Source organism: Eumetopias jubatus, unplaced genomic scaffold (genome assembly GCF_037043125.1).
Source record: "Eumetopias jubatus isolate StellerSeaLion01/CBP00866 unplaced genomic scaffold, mEumJub1_p1.0 scaffold_9, whole genome shotgun sequence".
NCBI lineage: Eukaryota > Metazoa > Chordata > Mammalia > Carnivora > Otariidae > Eumetopias > Eumetopias jubatus.
This window is the reverse complement of record NW_028274815.1, coordinates 19,428,145-19,446,655: the sequence shown is the minus strand read 5'-3', so window position 1 is coordinate 19,446,655 and position 18,511 is coordinate 19,428,145. Positions and strand designations below refer to the sequence as shown.

The 18,511-nt window shown below is 38.1% G+C and overlaps 1 protein-coding gene and 1 pseudogene across 2 annotated transcripts in view; one reads left to right on the top strand and one right to left on the bottom strand.

The window, feature by feature from the left end:
- The window catches only part of ATAD2B (ATPase family AAA domain containing 2B), a 161,657-nt gene extending 157,907 nt beyond the window's left edge, over positions 1 to 3,750 (top strand). For both annotated transcript variants that reach the window (XM_028099431.2, XM_028099430.2), the window contains exon 28: positions 299 to 3,750. In XM_028099431.2, coding sequence (XP_027955232.2) covers positions 299 to 340 — 42 coding nt within the window. In that variant the 3' untranslated portion in view covers positions 341 to 3,750. The remainder of the gene's footprint in view (positions 1 to 298) is intronic.
- A 6,698-nt stretch (positions 3,751 to 10,448) lies between these two features.
- On the bottom strand, positions 10,449 to 11,648 carry LOC114205785 (Golgi-associated RAB2 interactor protein 2 pseudogene; annotated as a pseudogene).
- Positions 11,649 to 18,511: the final 6,863 nt, after the last annotated feature.

Genomic DNA, 18,511 nt, shown 5'->3' with positions numbered 1-18,511 from the left:
TTATTAGCTGTCAAATTATTTATATATATAAATTTCTTAGTACAATATCAGGCATAATAAGTACTCATTGAATGTTACTAGCATCATCTTCATTAGCCTAAATATCAAATAGGAGGCATTTGGAAGTGTCTAGGGCAGATAGTCTTATGGAGTAGCTATGGTATTATAATCAGAAAATACTTAAAGCTTAACCTGTATCTAAAATTCTTTCTCTAAAAAGTTAAGTTAAAGTGAATTTTCCCATAATACTTTTGTCTTTTCTTTAATAGATAACATGAACTTTTTTTTCCCCTTGTAGGAGATGGAAAGAACAGTTCATATGTTTGAGACATTCCTATGAACTTTTCAAGATGAGTGGTTTATCCTCTCCAATCTGCTCCTGACAGAGCAGTCTTCTGAGCCATTCAATTTCAAATTGCACCAATTATGTGCAGAGCCTTGGTGTAAAGTGCTCTCTCACTCATTCTTTCTCTCTGTTGAATTTGGTGCTATTGTCTCAGGTACCTGAAACCAACCAGCCTACAAGAACCAAACAGAACTTCAGAAACACGTTGTATTTTCCACAAATAAAAAATACAACCCCACAGATTGGAGATTTTGGTGCTACAGAAACTGCTCTCACTTCTGCTCCTCTTTTCGTGCACTCTCTTTTGGAGACTTCTCTCTTAGGGAGCAGACCAGCAAACACGAGGAAACTGGATGGGGCAGTTCTAACTGTGTTGAATTGTTTAAACAGTGGGCAACCTGTTTTGTTTTTGTTTTGTTTTTCTTTCTCCTTTCTCCTCCTTTAAGCATATTTGTTTTTATTTTTTCCTCTGGGTAATGGACTGAAACCTATTTTAGAGTTGGCTATGGTATATTCTGGTGGGAAACTGAAGAAACTGGATGAAATTAGATTAGGCTCTTTAGAACTGCCTTTAATGTGCCTTTTAATTCATTTGAGAAAGATAAGGCTAAACAAAAGAATGGGCTTGTTTGTAGCAAATGAATTAGAATGTCTCTTTGGTCACAACCTTGAAAATAAGTTTTGGTACTCTGTGTCATTAAGAAGCAACCAGTGTTTGGTATAAAATGCCTATCTTGTTTTCAAAACTCAGTCAAGACAGTCATTAAGCCACACGATATACTAAAATGGTAAGTTTTCCTGTATGGTCTGTTTCTGTTTAAGAAACACATAATAAAACAACAACAACAAATAATACACAGTCCACCAAAAAACTTACACACTTTACAGTATTGCTGACAATAATGACCAGAAATTAGATAGATGGGAACATTCTTTTCCTCTCTCAGTGGCAATTTATAATAGTTATTCATGTTTGAGTTCCCAGAGAAGAATGATTTCATGTATAGTGAATTGTTACTGTTTTGTTTTAAAGCCAGGACTTGCCAGTGGACAGAAAAGAGGAATTTGTCAGAAGCTCCATAAAATTCATTTTCTTTATGCATAGTTGCGGGTGAGCTTTGGTATGGTCCTTGAATAACAGTATTAATGTTTAAATCTCTTACCATAAGCTTACCTTCACAACTCTTCATTTTGATTGGAACCCATTTTGGATCTTGTTGAGTGATTTCTGTGAATTGTACTTACATAAATTAATTATGGGTTACTAGTTTTACAAAAACTTTCTACAAATTTGGAGACACAGTCTAGGCAGTTGCAAAGAGGCAAAGGGAGTGCAGTGACATTTTTTTATCAGATGATTTTTAAACAAAAAAAAGTAGAAAATTTTGACAAGTTGGCTTGATATCTTCATTCATTATAGCCGTTAGCTGCAGGTGTGTCTTTCCAATATATGCAACACATGTAGTTTGGGTTTTAATTAGAGCAAATGGTCTTGGACTACTGCAGAGATACTGAGCTACCTCAGCTTTTTGTTTTTTAGTTACCAATAGTGTTTACAGAGTCCTGTAATCACTTTGCCACCGTTTACATGCTGAAGCTAAGGTACTTGTCTCCTTGTCTCTGGCTGTTTGTAGTGTGCCCTATGCCTGCGCAGAGCGCACACTTTGGCCGTAGGTTACTGCAGTAATCTTAAGTGCTTCTTTGCATTTACATTAACATTTTGCGCCTTCTAATTATAGCTTAATTTTTTTTAAATGCCACTTTTTTCTTTATACCTAGTCTATGAAGTTTTCATAATATTCAGTTAGTCATATAATTCAAGATGCTACCCATGTAGACACACTGTATTTTTAAGGTGGGCAAGTGCGATTAACGATGAACCATTTTAAAGGGGAGGTTATTTGAAACCTCTAATTTGATTATTGGGAGGATTTTCATGCTTTCTTTAGTATTTATTACCATCATACCAGTTCAAACTATTTTACTGTCTAATACATTAGCATTTTGTATTTTGATGGAAATTGTTACAGAATTTAAAGATTTGATGAAATAAGATGTAGCAGATTTTTTGTAGCAAGTTTCTGCTAAAAGGGTTTTTTGCAAGTCTCAGGTTCTTGCTGCACTATTTTTTTTTAAATATTTATTCCAGTTACTCTAATTCAAAAGCATTCTGTTCAAGTAACAGCAGCACTTGTGAAAGGAAAAAAAACGCACATGTTCTTAGTAGGTCACTAAATTTGTACAAGTTAATTAAGATTTGAGCCATCAGTGGGTTTGACAAGGGAAATTTATTTATGTTCAGCATTAAAATGCTTCCAAAAGATCAAGTTTTTTATTTTAACCTTGATATAGATGGAGAAATAGGAGGCAACCTCAGTATGATAGGAACTGCCACTTTGAACAGTTTAGGTCTTAAAGAGAAAGCCAATCTAATGCCAAGGGGAGAACAATTAGCTGAAATTGTATCACCTTCTCCGCTCCCCTTTCCCGCCCCCCCCAACCCACATACCAGTTTTGCTTACTTTACAGATATCTGGTGGTTCTATAGTTTAAAGCAGTTTGTGAAATTATCCAAGTGGACTCAATTTTGTTTACTTTTCTGTAAGTTCTTAATTTTTGCTGTATAGCATTGGCAAAAATATGTACAAATTGACCTCTGTTCTTATTTCCTATTGTGAGCATTATAAATGATAGCTCCTGTGTAAAACTTTGCTCTCAGATCAGTAAAATATGTATCACAGCACAGCCCAACAATAGTTAATGCTCAGCTGTGGGGACCATGGGAGCTTTTTGAAGATAATGGAACCGCACTAGGGTTGAAACTGATGGCTGTGGAGTTAATTGTGTTTTTGAGCTTGAATCTCACCTGTGATTAATTTTTTTTGTTTTGTTTTATGTCCTTTCATGACTTGATTTTTTTCTCATATGCCAATGTATTTGTAGGTTTACTGGATTTTATTTTTAGGGAGTGGGGTGGTAATATCTTCCCATTTTTTGATTAAGTTGGTTCAGCTATGGTGCTATTCAGTAGGTATCTTCAGTGTCAGGTCCCGTAGCTGAATGCCATTGTTACTATAATTATAATTTGTAATCACATTGTAAGCTTGAATTTGGACTTGTACCTGCATCTTTGTACATTCAGTTATTTAGATTTTGGGAGTCCTTTTTGGTTTCAGTCATGTATGTCTACTTTGTAGATTAAGTAGACTTCATCAGCTATGGTCTGTTTTGGGTTTATAGTTTAATTTAGAATTGTGTTAAATTGATGTTTTGCATTTGACTTCATTTTACATTAGTTTGAAGTAAATTATTTAATTTTTGAATTCTGGAATTTTGAACATTTACTGTAATTTGTAATATAACTGCTGTGAAATACTTGAATAAAGATGACAAGAAAAACCTGTCTTTCTCTACCCTGATGATGATTGCTGTTGGCTGCAAATGCAGCATACTGTTCTAGCTGAACTCATCTGCTGTACGGTTCGGGCATGTTGATGTTTACTTATTTAGCTGTGTTCGAGGGATGAGGCAAGCATAGGGTCCCCCTACTGTTCTGCCCTCTTAACTCCTCTGGTTGGCATGCTGATGTTTATTAAGCACCCACCAAAATCTTGTTATAGTGTTCTTTTAGATTTTAGTAGCCCTCAGTATTTTTTAGCTAAAAGTTTTTCTGTTGAGGAAGTGTGGTTTTAATTTCAGTTGAAGATTGTCTAAAATGTGTTCTATAGAAGCAAATAGATTACTTCTAAAATTTGTTTTTCTATTTGGAAGACCGCTACAGTAGATGATCAGGTAGTTTGGTTAACTTTTCTTTGATCAGGTAGTTACCAGCATACTTTGAATAGTACATAGAGTTTAAATATGGAGAAAGATTTCATGCCAGGATTTTGAGGGGCTTGTTGCTTCATGGGAGTAGAATGTTCTTGGCTTTAGATTGCTCATGTTTCTGTTGTCTACCCTGAGATACCTTTTCATGTCCTGAGATAGTATACTAATCCTACTCAATAGAAGTTTTTAAATTTTTTTTTTTTAAATCACAGTAAAAAGGAACTGGTTGAATTTGAGTAAGATTTTGTTTTTATTGATTTTGCATATTGTATTTTTACTTTAAATTGTATATCAAAAGACTGGTAGTAATAAACCTGGGAAACAGATTTTTAAACATTTTAGCCAAATGTTTATATAAGTAATTTATAAGCGCATTTGAGTCTTTTTTTTTTTTTTAAGAATTTATTTATTTGAGACAGAGAGAGAGAGAACACAAATGGGGTGGGGGGGCAGAGGGAGAAGCAGACACTCCACTGAGCAGGGAGCCCGATGCAGGGCTTGATCCCAGGACCTTGAGATCATGACCTGAGTCAAAGGCAGATGCTTAACCCAGTGAACCACCCAGGCACCCCACATTTGAGTCTCAAGTTTTTAGAGGTCTGGAGAGAAGTTGGGTTTATTTATCCAGTTTTAATTTACACTGTACTCAAAACTACAGTAAAGTGAGAGACTAATCTTTTGAATATCTATTTCATGTTACTGCTATTCCCTAACACCTGCAAAGTTATCTGTTGGCTATCTTTTTTTTTTTTTAAGATTTTATTTATTTATTTATTTGAGAGAGTGAGAGCCAGAGAACAAGAGTGGGGTGACAGCACAAGCAGAATGAAGGGCAGAGGGAGAAGCAGACTCCCTGCTGAGCAGGGAGCCAGATGCGGGGCTCGATCCCAGGACTCCAGGATCATGACCTGAGCCAAAGGCAGACACTTAACCAACTGAGCCACCCAGGCACCCCTGTTGGCTATCTTTTTAAATATAAATTCCCTCTCTACCTGCCCAGTCTTGTCTGTTACGTCCTAGGTACTATGCTAGACACATTGTCTATCTTTTAGTAGCTCTTAGTCAGCTAGGGGAGGCTAGCGTGTAACTGTAATGATCATGTGTAATGATCATAATGATCGGTGTGAGAAGGGATATAACAGAAGGAACATGGTGTTCGGAGTTATAAGAAGGGGACCAATTAATTCTGTTTAGGAGTGGGGAAAATGAAACTCTTCCCAGAGGGAGTTGGCATTTTATTTGCTCTGTTTCTTTCTGGCTTTTCTAGATTGTAGCCCCACTTTACCAAAACCTTTTCTTAGTTTTCTTGTAACTTTATTCATACAACTCACCATGGAGTATCTTTATTTTCAACTTACTGAAATCTTGCTTATATTTCAGGGCTGGGCTTAGATTCTCCACGAATACATCTCCCTTACCATATCTTTCCTTTTCAGAACTTGGCTGTATTTTGTAGTGCATAACATAGTGAATTACTAATGTTAGGCAAAACAGTAATTTATTCATGTGGTAAAGGAAGTATCACATTTTTTTCTCTGCATTCCCTGTAGGAATTTAAAACAGTGCTGGGCCTATAGTAGATGCTTATTTCTTTTTGGCTTAATTGACATAGCTGAAGTTTACTTAAATCATCCTTTCATTGATTAAAGAGAATTACAGTGAGTGCCTACAGTGTGCCAAGTACTGTTGCAGGTGCTGGAAATAAAGCAGCAAACAAAGCAGAAAAGGTCCCTGTCTTCATGGAGCTTAAATTCCTTTAGATGTAATGTGCCAGATTTCTGTCATGGTTGGTCAGGTTCAAATTATTTTTTTAAAAGTGTTCTTCTGTCAGTAAACATTGAATGAAACATTTTGTTGTTAAAAATTTACCAAGGACTCTTCCTTTTCTTCTATTTCCCATCTTAGTGAATAGAACCATATCCATCAAGGATCCAAAACCTGTCATCCTTAATTTTATCTTCTTTATGGTGCATCTCATTCTAATCATGCAGTGTCTTCTGTTGATTTTTATCCCTCTAAAATGTCTCCTATCCATCACCCTTTCATCATATTGCAGCTGACTTAGTCTGGGCACTAATCCTTTTGTCTGAACTGGTGTAATAGTCACTGATTTCAGAGAATGTAAAGATGGGCAAAGACATAGTGTCTGTCTTCAACAGGATTTTTATAATTTAACATCCTTACATTTTTTTTATTAACATATAATGTGTTATTTGTTTCAGAGGTACAGATCTTTGATTCATCTGTCTTACACAATTCACTGTGCTCACCATAGCACATATCCTCCCCAATGTCCATCACCCAGCCACCCCATCCCTCTCACCCCCCACCACTCCAGCAACCTTCAGTTTGTTTTAACAGTCTCTTATGGTTTGTCTCCCTCTCTGGTTACATCTTGTTTCATTTTTTCCCTCCCTTCCCCTATGATCTGCTGTCTTGTTTCTCAAATTCCTCATATCAGTGAGATTATATGATAATTGTCTTTCTCTGATTGACTTATTTCACTTAGCATAATACCCTCTAGTTCCATCCACGTCATTGCAAATGGCAAGATTTCATTTTTTTTGGATGGCTGTGTAATATTCCATTGTATATATATACCACATCTTCTTTAACATTCTTACATCATATTTACTATGCACCAGGGACTGTTCTGAGTGCTTTACAAATACAAATACACTCTTAATCCTTTGAGAACCTTATGAGCTGTGTGTTATTATTATTCCCATCTTACAGGCCAGGTAGACTGGGACATAAAGTAATTTGTCCAAGGTGACACAGCCAGGATTCAAATGCAGGCAGTCTGGCTCCAGAGTTGATGCTCTTAATTGCTATGCTTCACTGCTTCTTGTGGGGGTAGAGAGATGTGCATACATGTTTCAATATACTATGTATGGCACGTGCTACGATTGAGTTATGCGTAAGGTACAATGGGTGTACAGGAGGAGCATTTAGCCCAACCTCAAGAAAGCCTTCCTAAAAAAAACTGATGCCTGAGCTGAGGCATCAAGATGGGAAAGGTTTTCTAGGCAGAAGGAACAACAGAAGCATGTACCGAAGAGTAAAATAGCTGCAGGGCAAAGTACAAGCAGTTCCTAATCACCGAAGGTCAACATTTATTTAACACACTCATTTGAGCAATGCCACTTGCCAAGCACAGTTCTTGGCATTAGAGTTACAGCTGAGGACAGGACAGCAAGGTCCCGGTTCTCTTGGAGTTTATAGGCTAGTGGGCAAAGAGTAAACAAGATGTTACCTAACAGTGGCCAATGCTTGGGTGATAAATACAGTAGTAATCACAGCAGCAAACGTGTGAGTGATAGGTACTGTTTTAAGGATTAACCATTTAATTATCACAGCATCTATGAGGTAAGTTCTATTGTTGGTTCCACTTAACAGAAGGGGATACTGAAATACAGGGTTGGTTAAGCAACTTGCCTGATGAGGCTACACGGCTAATGAGTATGAGCTGGGATTCCACTTTGTGTGGTTTCAGAGTTTGGATTCTTAACTGACCTATCATTAAGCGTAATGATGATTTCATTTGCTCTCATTCAGATTTTTCTCCCCTATTAGTAAACATTTTTTTTTAAAGATTTTATTTATTTGACAGAGAGAGACACAGCGAGAGAGGGAACACAAGCAGGGGGAGTGGGAGAGGGAGAAGCAGGCTTCCCCTGGAGCAGGGAGCCTGACACGGGCTCCTGGGATCATGACCTGAGCCGAAGGCAGACGCTTAACGACTGAGCCACCCAGGTGCCCCTAGTAAACATTTTTGAGCTGTAGAATACTGCAGAGAATGGTACAACATGCATGTTCCTGTCATCCAGAATTAAATGTTAACAGTTTATCATAATTATATTACTTTTTAATTTAATTTAATTTTTATTTTTTAAATTTTTTAAAAAAGATTTTACTCATTTGTGAGAGAGAGAGAGAGCGAGCGAGCATGAGCGGAATGGGGGAGAGGGAGAAGTAGACTCCCCGCAGAGCAGGGAGTCCCGCCATGAGGCTCGATCCCAGGACCCCAGGATCATGACCTGAGCCCAAGGCAGACGCTTAACTGACAGAGCCACCCAGGTGCCCCTGTAGTTCTTTTTTTAAAGAACAAAATTCTAGGTAAACTCGATGTCCCCCTTCCTACCATTCCCCAGTTACATTTCCTTTTCTTCTTCAGAGGGAGCCATTCTGATAACTTTGATGAACATCTTTCCCATCTGTTTTTAATTCATTATTTGAGAAGATAATAGTATGGGGGCTGAAGCCCGAGTGAGTCTAAATCCTAGTTATGTCCCTTCTTGGCTGTGTGACATGAAGCAAGTTACTTTACCTCCCTGCACATCCGTTTATCTGTAGGAAGGGGGGTAACGATAGCACCCAGCCTGTGGTAGTTACTGTGAGGATTGTGCATTTGAATCAAACACATCGTAATGACTTCAGAACAGTCCCAGGCACACAGCATGTTTTGTATGTTTTAATCATTACCACTGTAATTATTACTGTTTGTATGTGTCCAATATATATATATATATATATATATATTTTTTTAATTTGGAAATGCATGAATAGGGTTTAAAGAATGAAGTAGTTCTAGAAGGCTTCTAAACAGATAAACGGACGTGCGGGGAGGTAAAGTAACTTAGTAACTAACTAAAAATGAATATTCTCCCCAGAGCCAGTTGTTTTCAATACTCTTAACTAATTAAGTATGCATCTCTGTATTTCTAAATAATATTTGGTTACTTTTTTTTATTTTCCAGTTTTTGCCTAGAACTTGATTTCCCACCATGGAAGAGAATAGTCACAACTGTCCCCCACGCACCTCCACACTTCCTGTTTTCTCATCCTCCCAGTTAGTTTTAATTTTTGTTAGATCATTATTCAGTATTTATATGATTGTGATTATGTAAAAACTCTTGACAGCTGAGATACTTAGGATACTATGGTTGGTATCCTTTCCTGTACACTTTTTTGTTAATAGTCTTTGTTATTTGCCTAGTTTTCTATTATTTTTTTCATCTTTTTTTTAAGATTTTATTTATTTGAGAGAGAGAGAGAGAGAGAGCACAAGCAGGGGAGAGGGAGAGAGAGAGAGAGAACCTTAAGCAGACTCCCTGCTGACTGTGAAGCCCCATGTGGGGCTCAACCCTCCAACCCTGAGATCATGACCCGAGTGAAAACCAAGAGTTGTACGCTCAACTGACTGAGCCACCCAGGCTCCCCTATTCTGATTCTTGATGCATTTTCTTGATTTTGTTTTCGTTTCCTAAAGCTTTTAGAATCTTCACTTTTACCCTGATGTTCTAGAATGTCCCAGACATGTCTGGATGGGAGTCTGTGCTAGTGGGTCTCTCTGCTCTGAAAATTCATGTCCTTCAGTTCTGAGACATTTTCCAGAGTTATTTCATTATGATTTGTTCCTTTTGTTGTTGTTGTTCTCCATTTCTAGAATCACTGTTCTTTAGATATTGACCCTCCTAGACCGTTCTCTAAATTTATTTCCTTCCCAGTTTTAATTGCATATTTAATCTTTCAGAGCCATTGTTTTCTTGATTTTTAAAGTGTCATTGTGTTCTTGTTTAATGGATGTAAAGTCAGTCTCTCTTGAGGATATTAATAATTATTTTTTCTTTCTTGGTTTTTCTCCTTCCTGCATAGACTCTTTTCCTCCAAGTTGCTTTTCCTTTTTGCCTCCTGTTTAGTATTGCAGCTTTTTCTTAAACGTTCAATAATTCTTTGCTATCTGCTCATATTGAAGAGTGGAGGACTAAAAAGCTGCTTTCAAAGCATAGTGTAAGAATATCCAGATGGGAGAGTAGCAGAGACTTCTCTGGAAAATACCATCAGCCCACCGGGAAAAAAGCTAAAGATAGTGACACTGGGGATTCCCTGAGGAAGCCATCCAACCAGATTACCTGACAAAGTTGTATAGATTGGAAATGAGGAATACAAAGTTGAATAAATGTTGGCTTCTTCAGTATCGTTCTCTATTCTTTTAAGAACTGACCCTGAAATTTTGCAGTTTGCTTGGTTATCCCAGTTGAAGTCTCTTAGAGGGAATGCCTTTGTTTTTAGGTTATTTTTACAAACAGGTTTGAGATTTTTGAATATATATATATATATACACACACACACACCTTTTGTTTGCTCCCACCTTTGCCCTCTTTTTTTTTTTTTTTTTTGGATTAGTAGTAGCCTTTATTTCTGCCACATGGAAGACACTGCTTGGTTCTTCTCTTGTGTTGGTAGTTATTTCTTGAGCCATGCTTGTTTTTTAGTTTAGTAGTTTGTATTTATCTGAGGTGACTGAATCAGTTCTCATGCTCCTGGATTCTTCAGCCTCAAGAGCTGTGCTTTTAAATTCAGTTGTCCTTATTTCAGAGGATCTGGCACTCATCCCTTTGAACGAACTTGTCTCACTTCTTGAGTCAAGGTAGTATGAAAACATCGTTCACCTTGGAAAGTCAGTGTTACATTTGAGATGGTGACATGTTTTGAGGGTTCTCTGAGCTCGTTCTTAGTTTTTGCATCACGTAGACACCCAGACTTCAGAGTGTTTCCTAGTTTTTCCTTTTCCTCTTGCTTGGCCCTTAGTATGTCATCATTTTCAAACACCACCGTGACCTCTGAGCAGTTTGGGACGTCACAGAGGTCTGTGACTTCTGTGACTTCTGTGATTTCTGTGACAATATTTATATCTGGGGTCTCTCTGACCTCATTTTCTGGAACATCTGTGACGTCGGTGACATCGGTGACATCTGTGAAATCTGAGAAATCAGTGCTTTCTGCAGCATGTACGGGGTCTGAACATGTGCACAGGGGTGGGCTCTGTAGAGCTGTGAACGCTGCAATATCCATGATGTCCGTCGAGCCTGTGATGTCTGTGCTATTTGTGACTTCTGAGAGGCTTGAGACTTCTTGACGGTTTGGAAGCTTTGGCTTTCTCCTCATTCAAGAGGGAGATGAGTTCCACCCACTGACAAAAGAGGGCGTCCTGTTTACACGCAGGGGCGCAGAGCTGTAGGTAGTAGGCTCGACCACTCACCAGCTTTACTTTGAGGCGCATATTCTCAGCATCGTGCACAGAAAGAGTCACAAACTGCAGAGGGAGAAACCTGGTGAGCACCAGGTTCTCTGGCGAAGGAGATGTCAGGAGACTTTGAAACAGGGGTTCTGTATCTTTCTGAGCTTCAGGGGTCAGATGTGCCAGAAGCATCACACTGGGGGTCTTGTGGGTTTTACTTGAAGAGCAGATGCCTACAGTCACCCAGTTGGCTCGGTTATGAAGGTAAATGGATTCACCTCTCCTGTTAACCTGGATAAAATTGCTCTCTAATATGGGAGGAGATACAAAAGGGGCATACTCTCCTCCATTCAACATATTTTGAAGATCTCCTGGATCTTGGGAGGGTGGGATGGAGATGGCATCTTGCTCATTGATCCTTGTGGTAGAGTTCCTATTGTTCTTCTTCATGGTGCTCAACTCAGGGCCAAGCCACAATCCTCTCTCGGAGATGAAGTTCTTAACTCATTTCAGTTTGGGCTTCCTCCTTTTCATGATGAAGCTGGAAGGTAGGACGTGCGGAGAAGTCCCACCGTTGCCCTCTTAACCTCATTTTCCTTTCATTAGGCCAGTATATCAGATCCGAGAACTCAAAAGGAATTACAGTGTTCTTTGGAAGATTTTGCCCTGATGGCTTTTACCTTTTAGGAGCAACAATTGCCTTAGAGCACTTGGAGGTGATGGAGTCAGGTTTTCTCCTCACTTTGACTTCTATTAATGCCAACTATTTTCCTGACAGCACCTCTTGTTCCAGAAACAGAAATGATTGGTTTATGTAAGACAACTTGGATTAATAGTCCTATGGTTAATGGCAGGTCTGAAAGGCCACATACCAAAAGTCTGAAAACTCTCTGATTTTCTTATCAGAATTTCTATTTCTTTCTGGAATTCTGGATATCTAGAATTTTTTCAGGTTAGTGTTTTAATTAACAAGAAATATAGCTTCAGGGAAAGAAGTCTTATACTAGCTAATCCTTTTGTACTTGTTCCTGATGACCTACCTTCAAGCCAAGAAAGATGAAGGAAAACTGGACTGGAGAAAAAAAAGGTGAGTAAATAAGAAGAAAGTTTAGTGTTGGGGCACCTGTGTGGCTCAGTCGTTAAGCATCTGCCTTTGGCTCAGGTCATGATCCCAGGGTCCTGGGATCGAGCCCTGCATTGGGCTCCCTGCTCCGCAGGAAGCCAGCTTCTCCCTCTCCCACTCCCCCTGCTTGTGTTCCCTCTCTTGCTGTGTCTCTCTCTGTCAAATAAATAAATAAAATCTTAAGAAAAAAAATTTTTAGTGTTATTCTTATATATGTAAGTTAAACAAAAAATTATCTTGGCCTTTTCCCTACTACTCATCTCTTGGAGATATGGAAGTTAGGAGTGTGATCATTCCGTTCAGGTATCCATGGAAACATTTTTAAAAAATTAATTAAGTATAAAAGTAAGCTCTATGCCCAACGTGGGGCTCACTGACCCCGCGATTAAGCGTCCCATGCTCTACCCACTGAGCCAGCCAGGCACCCCCATGACAGCATTTTTATTTTAAGATTTATTTATTAGAGAGAGTGTGTGTGTGCACAATAGGTAGGGGCAGAGGGAGAGGGAGAGAGAATCCCAAGCAGACCCCACACTAAGTGCTGAGCCTGACTCGGGGCTCCATCTCACGACCCTGAGATCACGACCTGAGCCGAAACTAGGAGTTCATCACTCAACTGACTGTACTACCCAGGTGCCCTGACAACATTGTTTTTAATATCACTCTGCATTGTGGAGTAATTGCTAAGGAGTTGCTAAGTAAGTATTAAAAGGCCAACATTTTGGGCGCCTGGGTGGCTCAGTTGGTTAAGCGACTGCCTTCGGCTCAGGTCATGATCCTGGAGTCCCGGGATCGAGTCCCGCATCGGGCTCCCTGCTCAGTGGGGGGTCTCTTTCTCCCTCTGACCTTCTTCCCTCTCATGCTCTCTCTCTACCATTCTCTCTCTCTCTCTCAATAAATAAATAAAAATCTTAAATAAAAAAATAAAAGGCCAACATTTTAATGAGTGTAACGGTTTTGGGAGGTAGGGGTCAAAAAGTTGGTTTGGAGGGCTGAGTAGACTAAAACTAAAGATATAGATAAGGAAGTATGGTGGAAGATAAAGCTGTACAGGTAGTTTGGGGTCTTGTTATGGAGGACCAGGCTAAAGGTATTTGTACTTTATCATGTGACAGTTCTGGAATGTTTTTGAACACCACCAGGATATGATGAAAGTGAAATTTTAGAAGTATTGATTTGCCAGGAATATGGAAAATAACTACTTCCTTTCAACAAGATATGTTGACTACCTACCATTTGCTGTAAGTATGTGCCAGGCACTGAAATCACAAAGCTGAGTAAAACAGTCCCTGCTTTTGGAAATAACTACTCAGTAGAAGATATATTAAGATATATATTTTTTTAATTTAGGTAAGTGCAATGATAATGGTGTAGCTGAGGTGCTATCTAGAGCATAGAGGAAGGAAATTAACCCACCTAGGAATTCATGAGAGGGTTTTCTGGTGGATGTGATAACAGCGTCTCAAAAAATGAAGGAATGTAATAAAAAAAAAAATGGGGAAGAACATTCCAGGCAGAAGGAACAGTATAACAAAGGCATAGAGACAGAGGCAAACATGTTAGTTTCATACAACTACGGGCACTTCTAGTTTGCCGTAATTCTGAAGCTAAATAAAGAGAAGAGCAGTGTTTGAAGTTAGCAAGGGCTTTGCATGCCCCTCTTGTATTCAAGGTGAGAGATGCTGTAGGCCTGAACGAGGGAAGTTGTGGTAGGGATGGTGAGAAAGGGATGATTTCTTCTAGAAAATGTAGGGTTAAAATCATTAGAACTAAGTGATTGGATTTCAGGGAAAAGGATAAAGGAAGAGCCTCGAATTACTCTTAGATTTCTGCCTGGGCAGTCAGGTAGATGAGTAGTAGCACCATCAACTGAGAGTTGACGGGGGAGAGTAGCAGATCTGGAGTGAATGCAGTATGGGACATTTTGTCATCCAGGTCCAGCAGACATTTAGATAAATATATCCAAAGCACGGGAGAGTTCAGAGCTAGAGGCTCTTCGGGGTTAGCTGCGGTAGGTGCCGTTCCAACCACAAACGTACATCAGATGTTGGTGGTTCTTCGAAGCCGAATGAAAACGGGACACAGAGGAGTGGTAATGTTTGAGCAGCAGTAGAGAATGTCCTACAAAGGAGATTGATCATAACTTCTCAAAAGCAGGATAGCCAAGAGCAGTATCACAGAACTCAGGGAAGAGAGAATTTATGTTTGAAATGAACGAAATATCAAATGCTCCAGTGGAGGCTGATTAAATATGTACTAAAACCTTGCCAGTAGACACGACAATTTGGTGATCTTTGTTGTTCTCAGGAAAAAGGGAAAGAGTGAGAGCATAACTAGAGAGGAGCACAGGGTTGAGGAAAGGATTCTGATAAAAGTGAAAAATTGAGCATGTTTATATACCGAAGGTGATGATAGCAGCTAACACTTACTGAAAATGCGCTGGATTCCAGGCCTCCTTCTAAGGGCTTTCCATGTGTTAACTCATTTACTCCTCACAGCAACCCTATGAAGTTGATACTGTTTCCCTCATTTTACTGAGGAGAGTTTACCACAGAGAGATTGTTACATGGCTGACAACTGGTCAAAGAACAGAATGAGAATTTGAACCCTGGGATTCTGACACAACAGCCCAGTTATTTACCACTGTCCTGTACTACCTCCGTAGAACCTTGGAGCTTGTAGATATGGGGAAGAGGAGTGATCATTAATGGATCAGGATTGGAAAAGACTGGAGGGGATAAAGTCAGGAACCTAGGTGGGAGTTTTGGTCTTGAGCAAGAGTAAGGATATTTTATTCTTGAAGACCAGAAACCACAGCTACAGTTGGAGGTGGTGATTTTGGGGGTGGGAGGGGGGAATTGGGAAGTTTAGGAATTTAATCACATCCAACTTTTCCCATCAAATACATATTTATTATTAAATTTATACCTTTTTATTGTCAAACATAACACAGATAAGGAAAACTGCTGAAAACAAATGTACAGCTTATCATGAACTCTTATAAGACGTAACCACCACCTGGGTGAAAGAAACTTGTCAGCTAGTCCAGAAACTCTCTTTGTGCTCCATTCCAGTTAAAACCCTCTTTTTCTCCCCTAGTGTTACCACTATCTTAACATTTACGTTAATGTTGTTTTTCTTACAGTTTTAGCACCTGTGAGCGTTTCTAAATCCTACATTTAAGTTTTTCCTGCCTTTTTACTCCTTTGGCCTTTAAATCTCAACCTGCAGATTCCTCCTCAATCTCTCTTTTTCTTTGCCATTAATTTGATGAAGAAGCCAGGTTTTGACCTGTTGAATTTCCGACAGTCTGGATTTTGCTGATTGAATACCTATATGGTGAGGCTAACATGTTCACTTGCTTTTGTATTTCCTATAAACTGGCACTTGGATCTAGAGTTGTGCTGTCTAATATGGTAGCCACTAGCTACACGTGTCTATCGAACGCTTGAAATGTAGCTAGTCCAAATTGAGATAAGCTCTAAGTATAAAATGCACACTTACTTTAAAGATTTATTATAAAAATAATATGAAATATCATTAGTAATTTTATATCGACTATATTGAATGATATTTTGGATATATTGGGTTAAATTTATTAGAACATAATTTCCACCTAGTTCATTTTACTCTTTGTAATGTGGTTACCAGAAAACTTAAATACATCTGTGGCTTGTATTATGTTTATATCGGGCAGCACTGATCTAGAGGCTTAATCAGATTCTGGTTTTATTTTATTATTTTTTGCAAGACTACTTCATAAATGAGAGTGTGTTCTTTTGTTAGGAGGCACATAGTGTCTGGTTATTGTTCTTCTTGTGATGTCAGCAGTGATTGATACTAAATGCTTAGATATCTTAATTCATTAGAGTTTGCAAAACTGTGAGTTCTAAGGAAATCACTCCTTACTCATTTATTATTGCCTTGTCTGTTACCTGGTTATCCAGGTAGGATTAATGCTTAATCCTTTATCTTTATTAACCAGTTTTAAAAATGAATGATCTTCCTATTCAAAAGTGATAAATTAGTTTTCTTTGTATCATTATGAATTCATAGCTTTAAACATATTTGATGTAGTTTAGTGCATCGCCATTATGATGCTTATTGCTGCTAAAGTGTTCCCATCTCCGGTACACTCAAGCTGGTTCCTGAGTCCTTTTGACACAACTGTACTAGTCTTTGTTTGCTTTTAAACTCTGCTTTGTCTGTAGTGATATCCATTTTTTGTACCCAAAATCGACAATTTCTGTCTTCTCTCTCTCTCTCTCTTTTTTTCTTGGTCAGTCTATTTTTACTCATCTTTTCAAAAAACTAGTTTTTGGTTTCATGGACTTTTTCCTATTTTTTTCATTTTCTCTCTGAGTTTTCTGATTTCTCAACTATTAATTTCCTTTCTTCTGTTTGTTTTATGCTTAGTTTCTTAAATGGGAAGTTTAGATTATTGGTTTGAGATTTTTTCTTTTTTAATACAAAGATTTACTGTTAAAATTTATAAGCAATGTTTTAGTGGCATCCCACACATTTTGATATGTTGTATTTTCTTTTTCATTCATTTAAAAATATTTTGTACTTTACCTTGAAACTTCTTCTTTGACTCCTGGGTTATTTAAGTGTGTATTGTTTAATTTTCAAATATTTGGGATTTCCCAGATTTTGTGTTGGTTTCTCATCTAATTCTGTTGTGGTCAAAGAACATACTGTGTATGATTTTAATTCTTTTAAATCTATTCTGGTTTGTTTTGTTACCTAGAGTAGGATCTATCTTGGTTAGTTTTTTTTTTTTTTTTTAAAGCTCCACATTTCTCTCTCTCTCCCTCAATCTCTCTATCTCTATACCCAACGTGGGGCTTGAACTCAGGACCCCAAGATCAAGAGTTGCATGCTCTACCTACCGAGCCACTCAGGTGCCTCTTGGTTTTCATGTTTTATATTGATCTGAAAAAAAAAGTGTATTCTGTTGTTGGGTGGAGGGTTCTATAGTGTCAGTTAGATCACACTGGTTGCTCGTGTTGTTCAAGTGTCTATATCCTTGCTGATGTTCTGTCTACTTATCTCAGTTACTAAGAGAGGAGTGTTGAACTCTCCAATCATAACTGTGGATTTGTCTATTTCTCCTTTTAGTTCTGTCAGTTTTTGTGTCCTATACCAATGCTCTTTTGTTAGTTGCATACACATTTGGGATTTGTTATGTCTTCTTGGTGAATTGAGCCTTTTATAATTAGATAATATTCTTCTTTGTCCCTGGTAATTGTCCTTGTTCATAGTCTTCTTTGTCTGTTATTAATGTAGCTATTTCAGTTTTTTTTAATTAGTGTTTGTGTGGTATGTCTTTTCCCATCACCCTATTTTCTTTTGCTCTAGCCTTTCATCTTTCCATACCTAGAATTTCCTTCTCCAACAAGAAATATGGCTCCCATTATTCTGAATATATTTCTTTTCTAAATCCTTAATTACATAAAAAGTAGTTAAATAAGGGTTAACTCATACCACTGAAAAAAATCCTTACTAAATAGAATTCAAATTATGTTTATAGAGCTTTTTGTCTTTAGTCTGAGGGCATATAGTCTAAATACTGTGTTCCAAAAGTTACTTGGGTTAATCTCCTTCTCCTCTACCCCCATCTACTCTGGTTATGTTATTCTTTGAAATAAAATATAGTTAGATTCTTTTGTCTTTTTGTGTTCAGGGTTTTTTAAAAAAGATTTTATTTATTTATTTGACAGAGAGAGAGAGATAGTGAGAGCAGGCACACAGCTGGGGGAGTGGGAGAGGGAGAAGCAGGCTTCCTGCTGAGCCACCCAGGCGCCCCTTTTTGTGTTCAGTTTTAAGGTCCCTCCCATCCTTATTTGTTTTAGTGTGTAAAACATTAACCTATTTATAAAAGTCATAACTATTCAAAAATAGACCCGGAGAAGTATCATTGTCCTCATCCTTTCCACATGGAAGTAGCCAATCTCATTAGTTTCTTTTTATCTGTCCGGTGTTCCTTTTGCTAAAATAAATATTCATGTACATTTTTTTATTCTCCCCCCCTTATTCTTACACAAAAGGGAGTTATTATAATACTCCTTACATGTTTTTTTTTTAATTAATAAGCTTTCTTCTTGTTGTAGTTTTAGGTTTGCAGAAAAACTGAGCACAAAGGACAGAGTTCCCTTATATCTCCTTACCTACCCACCCCCTTGCCCCA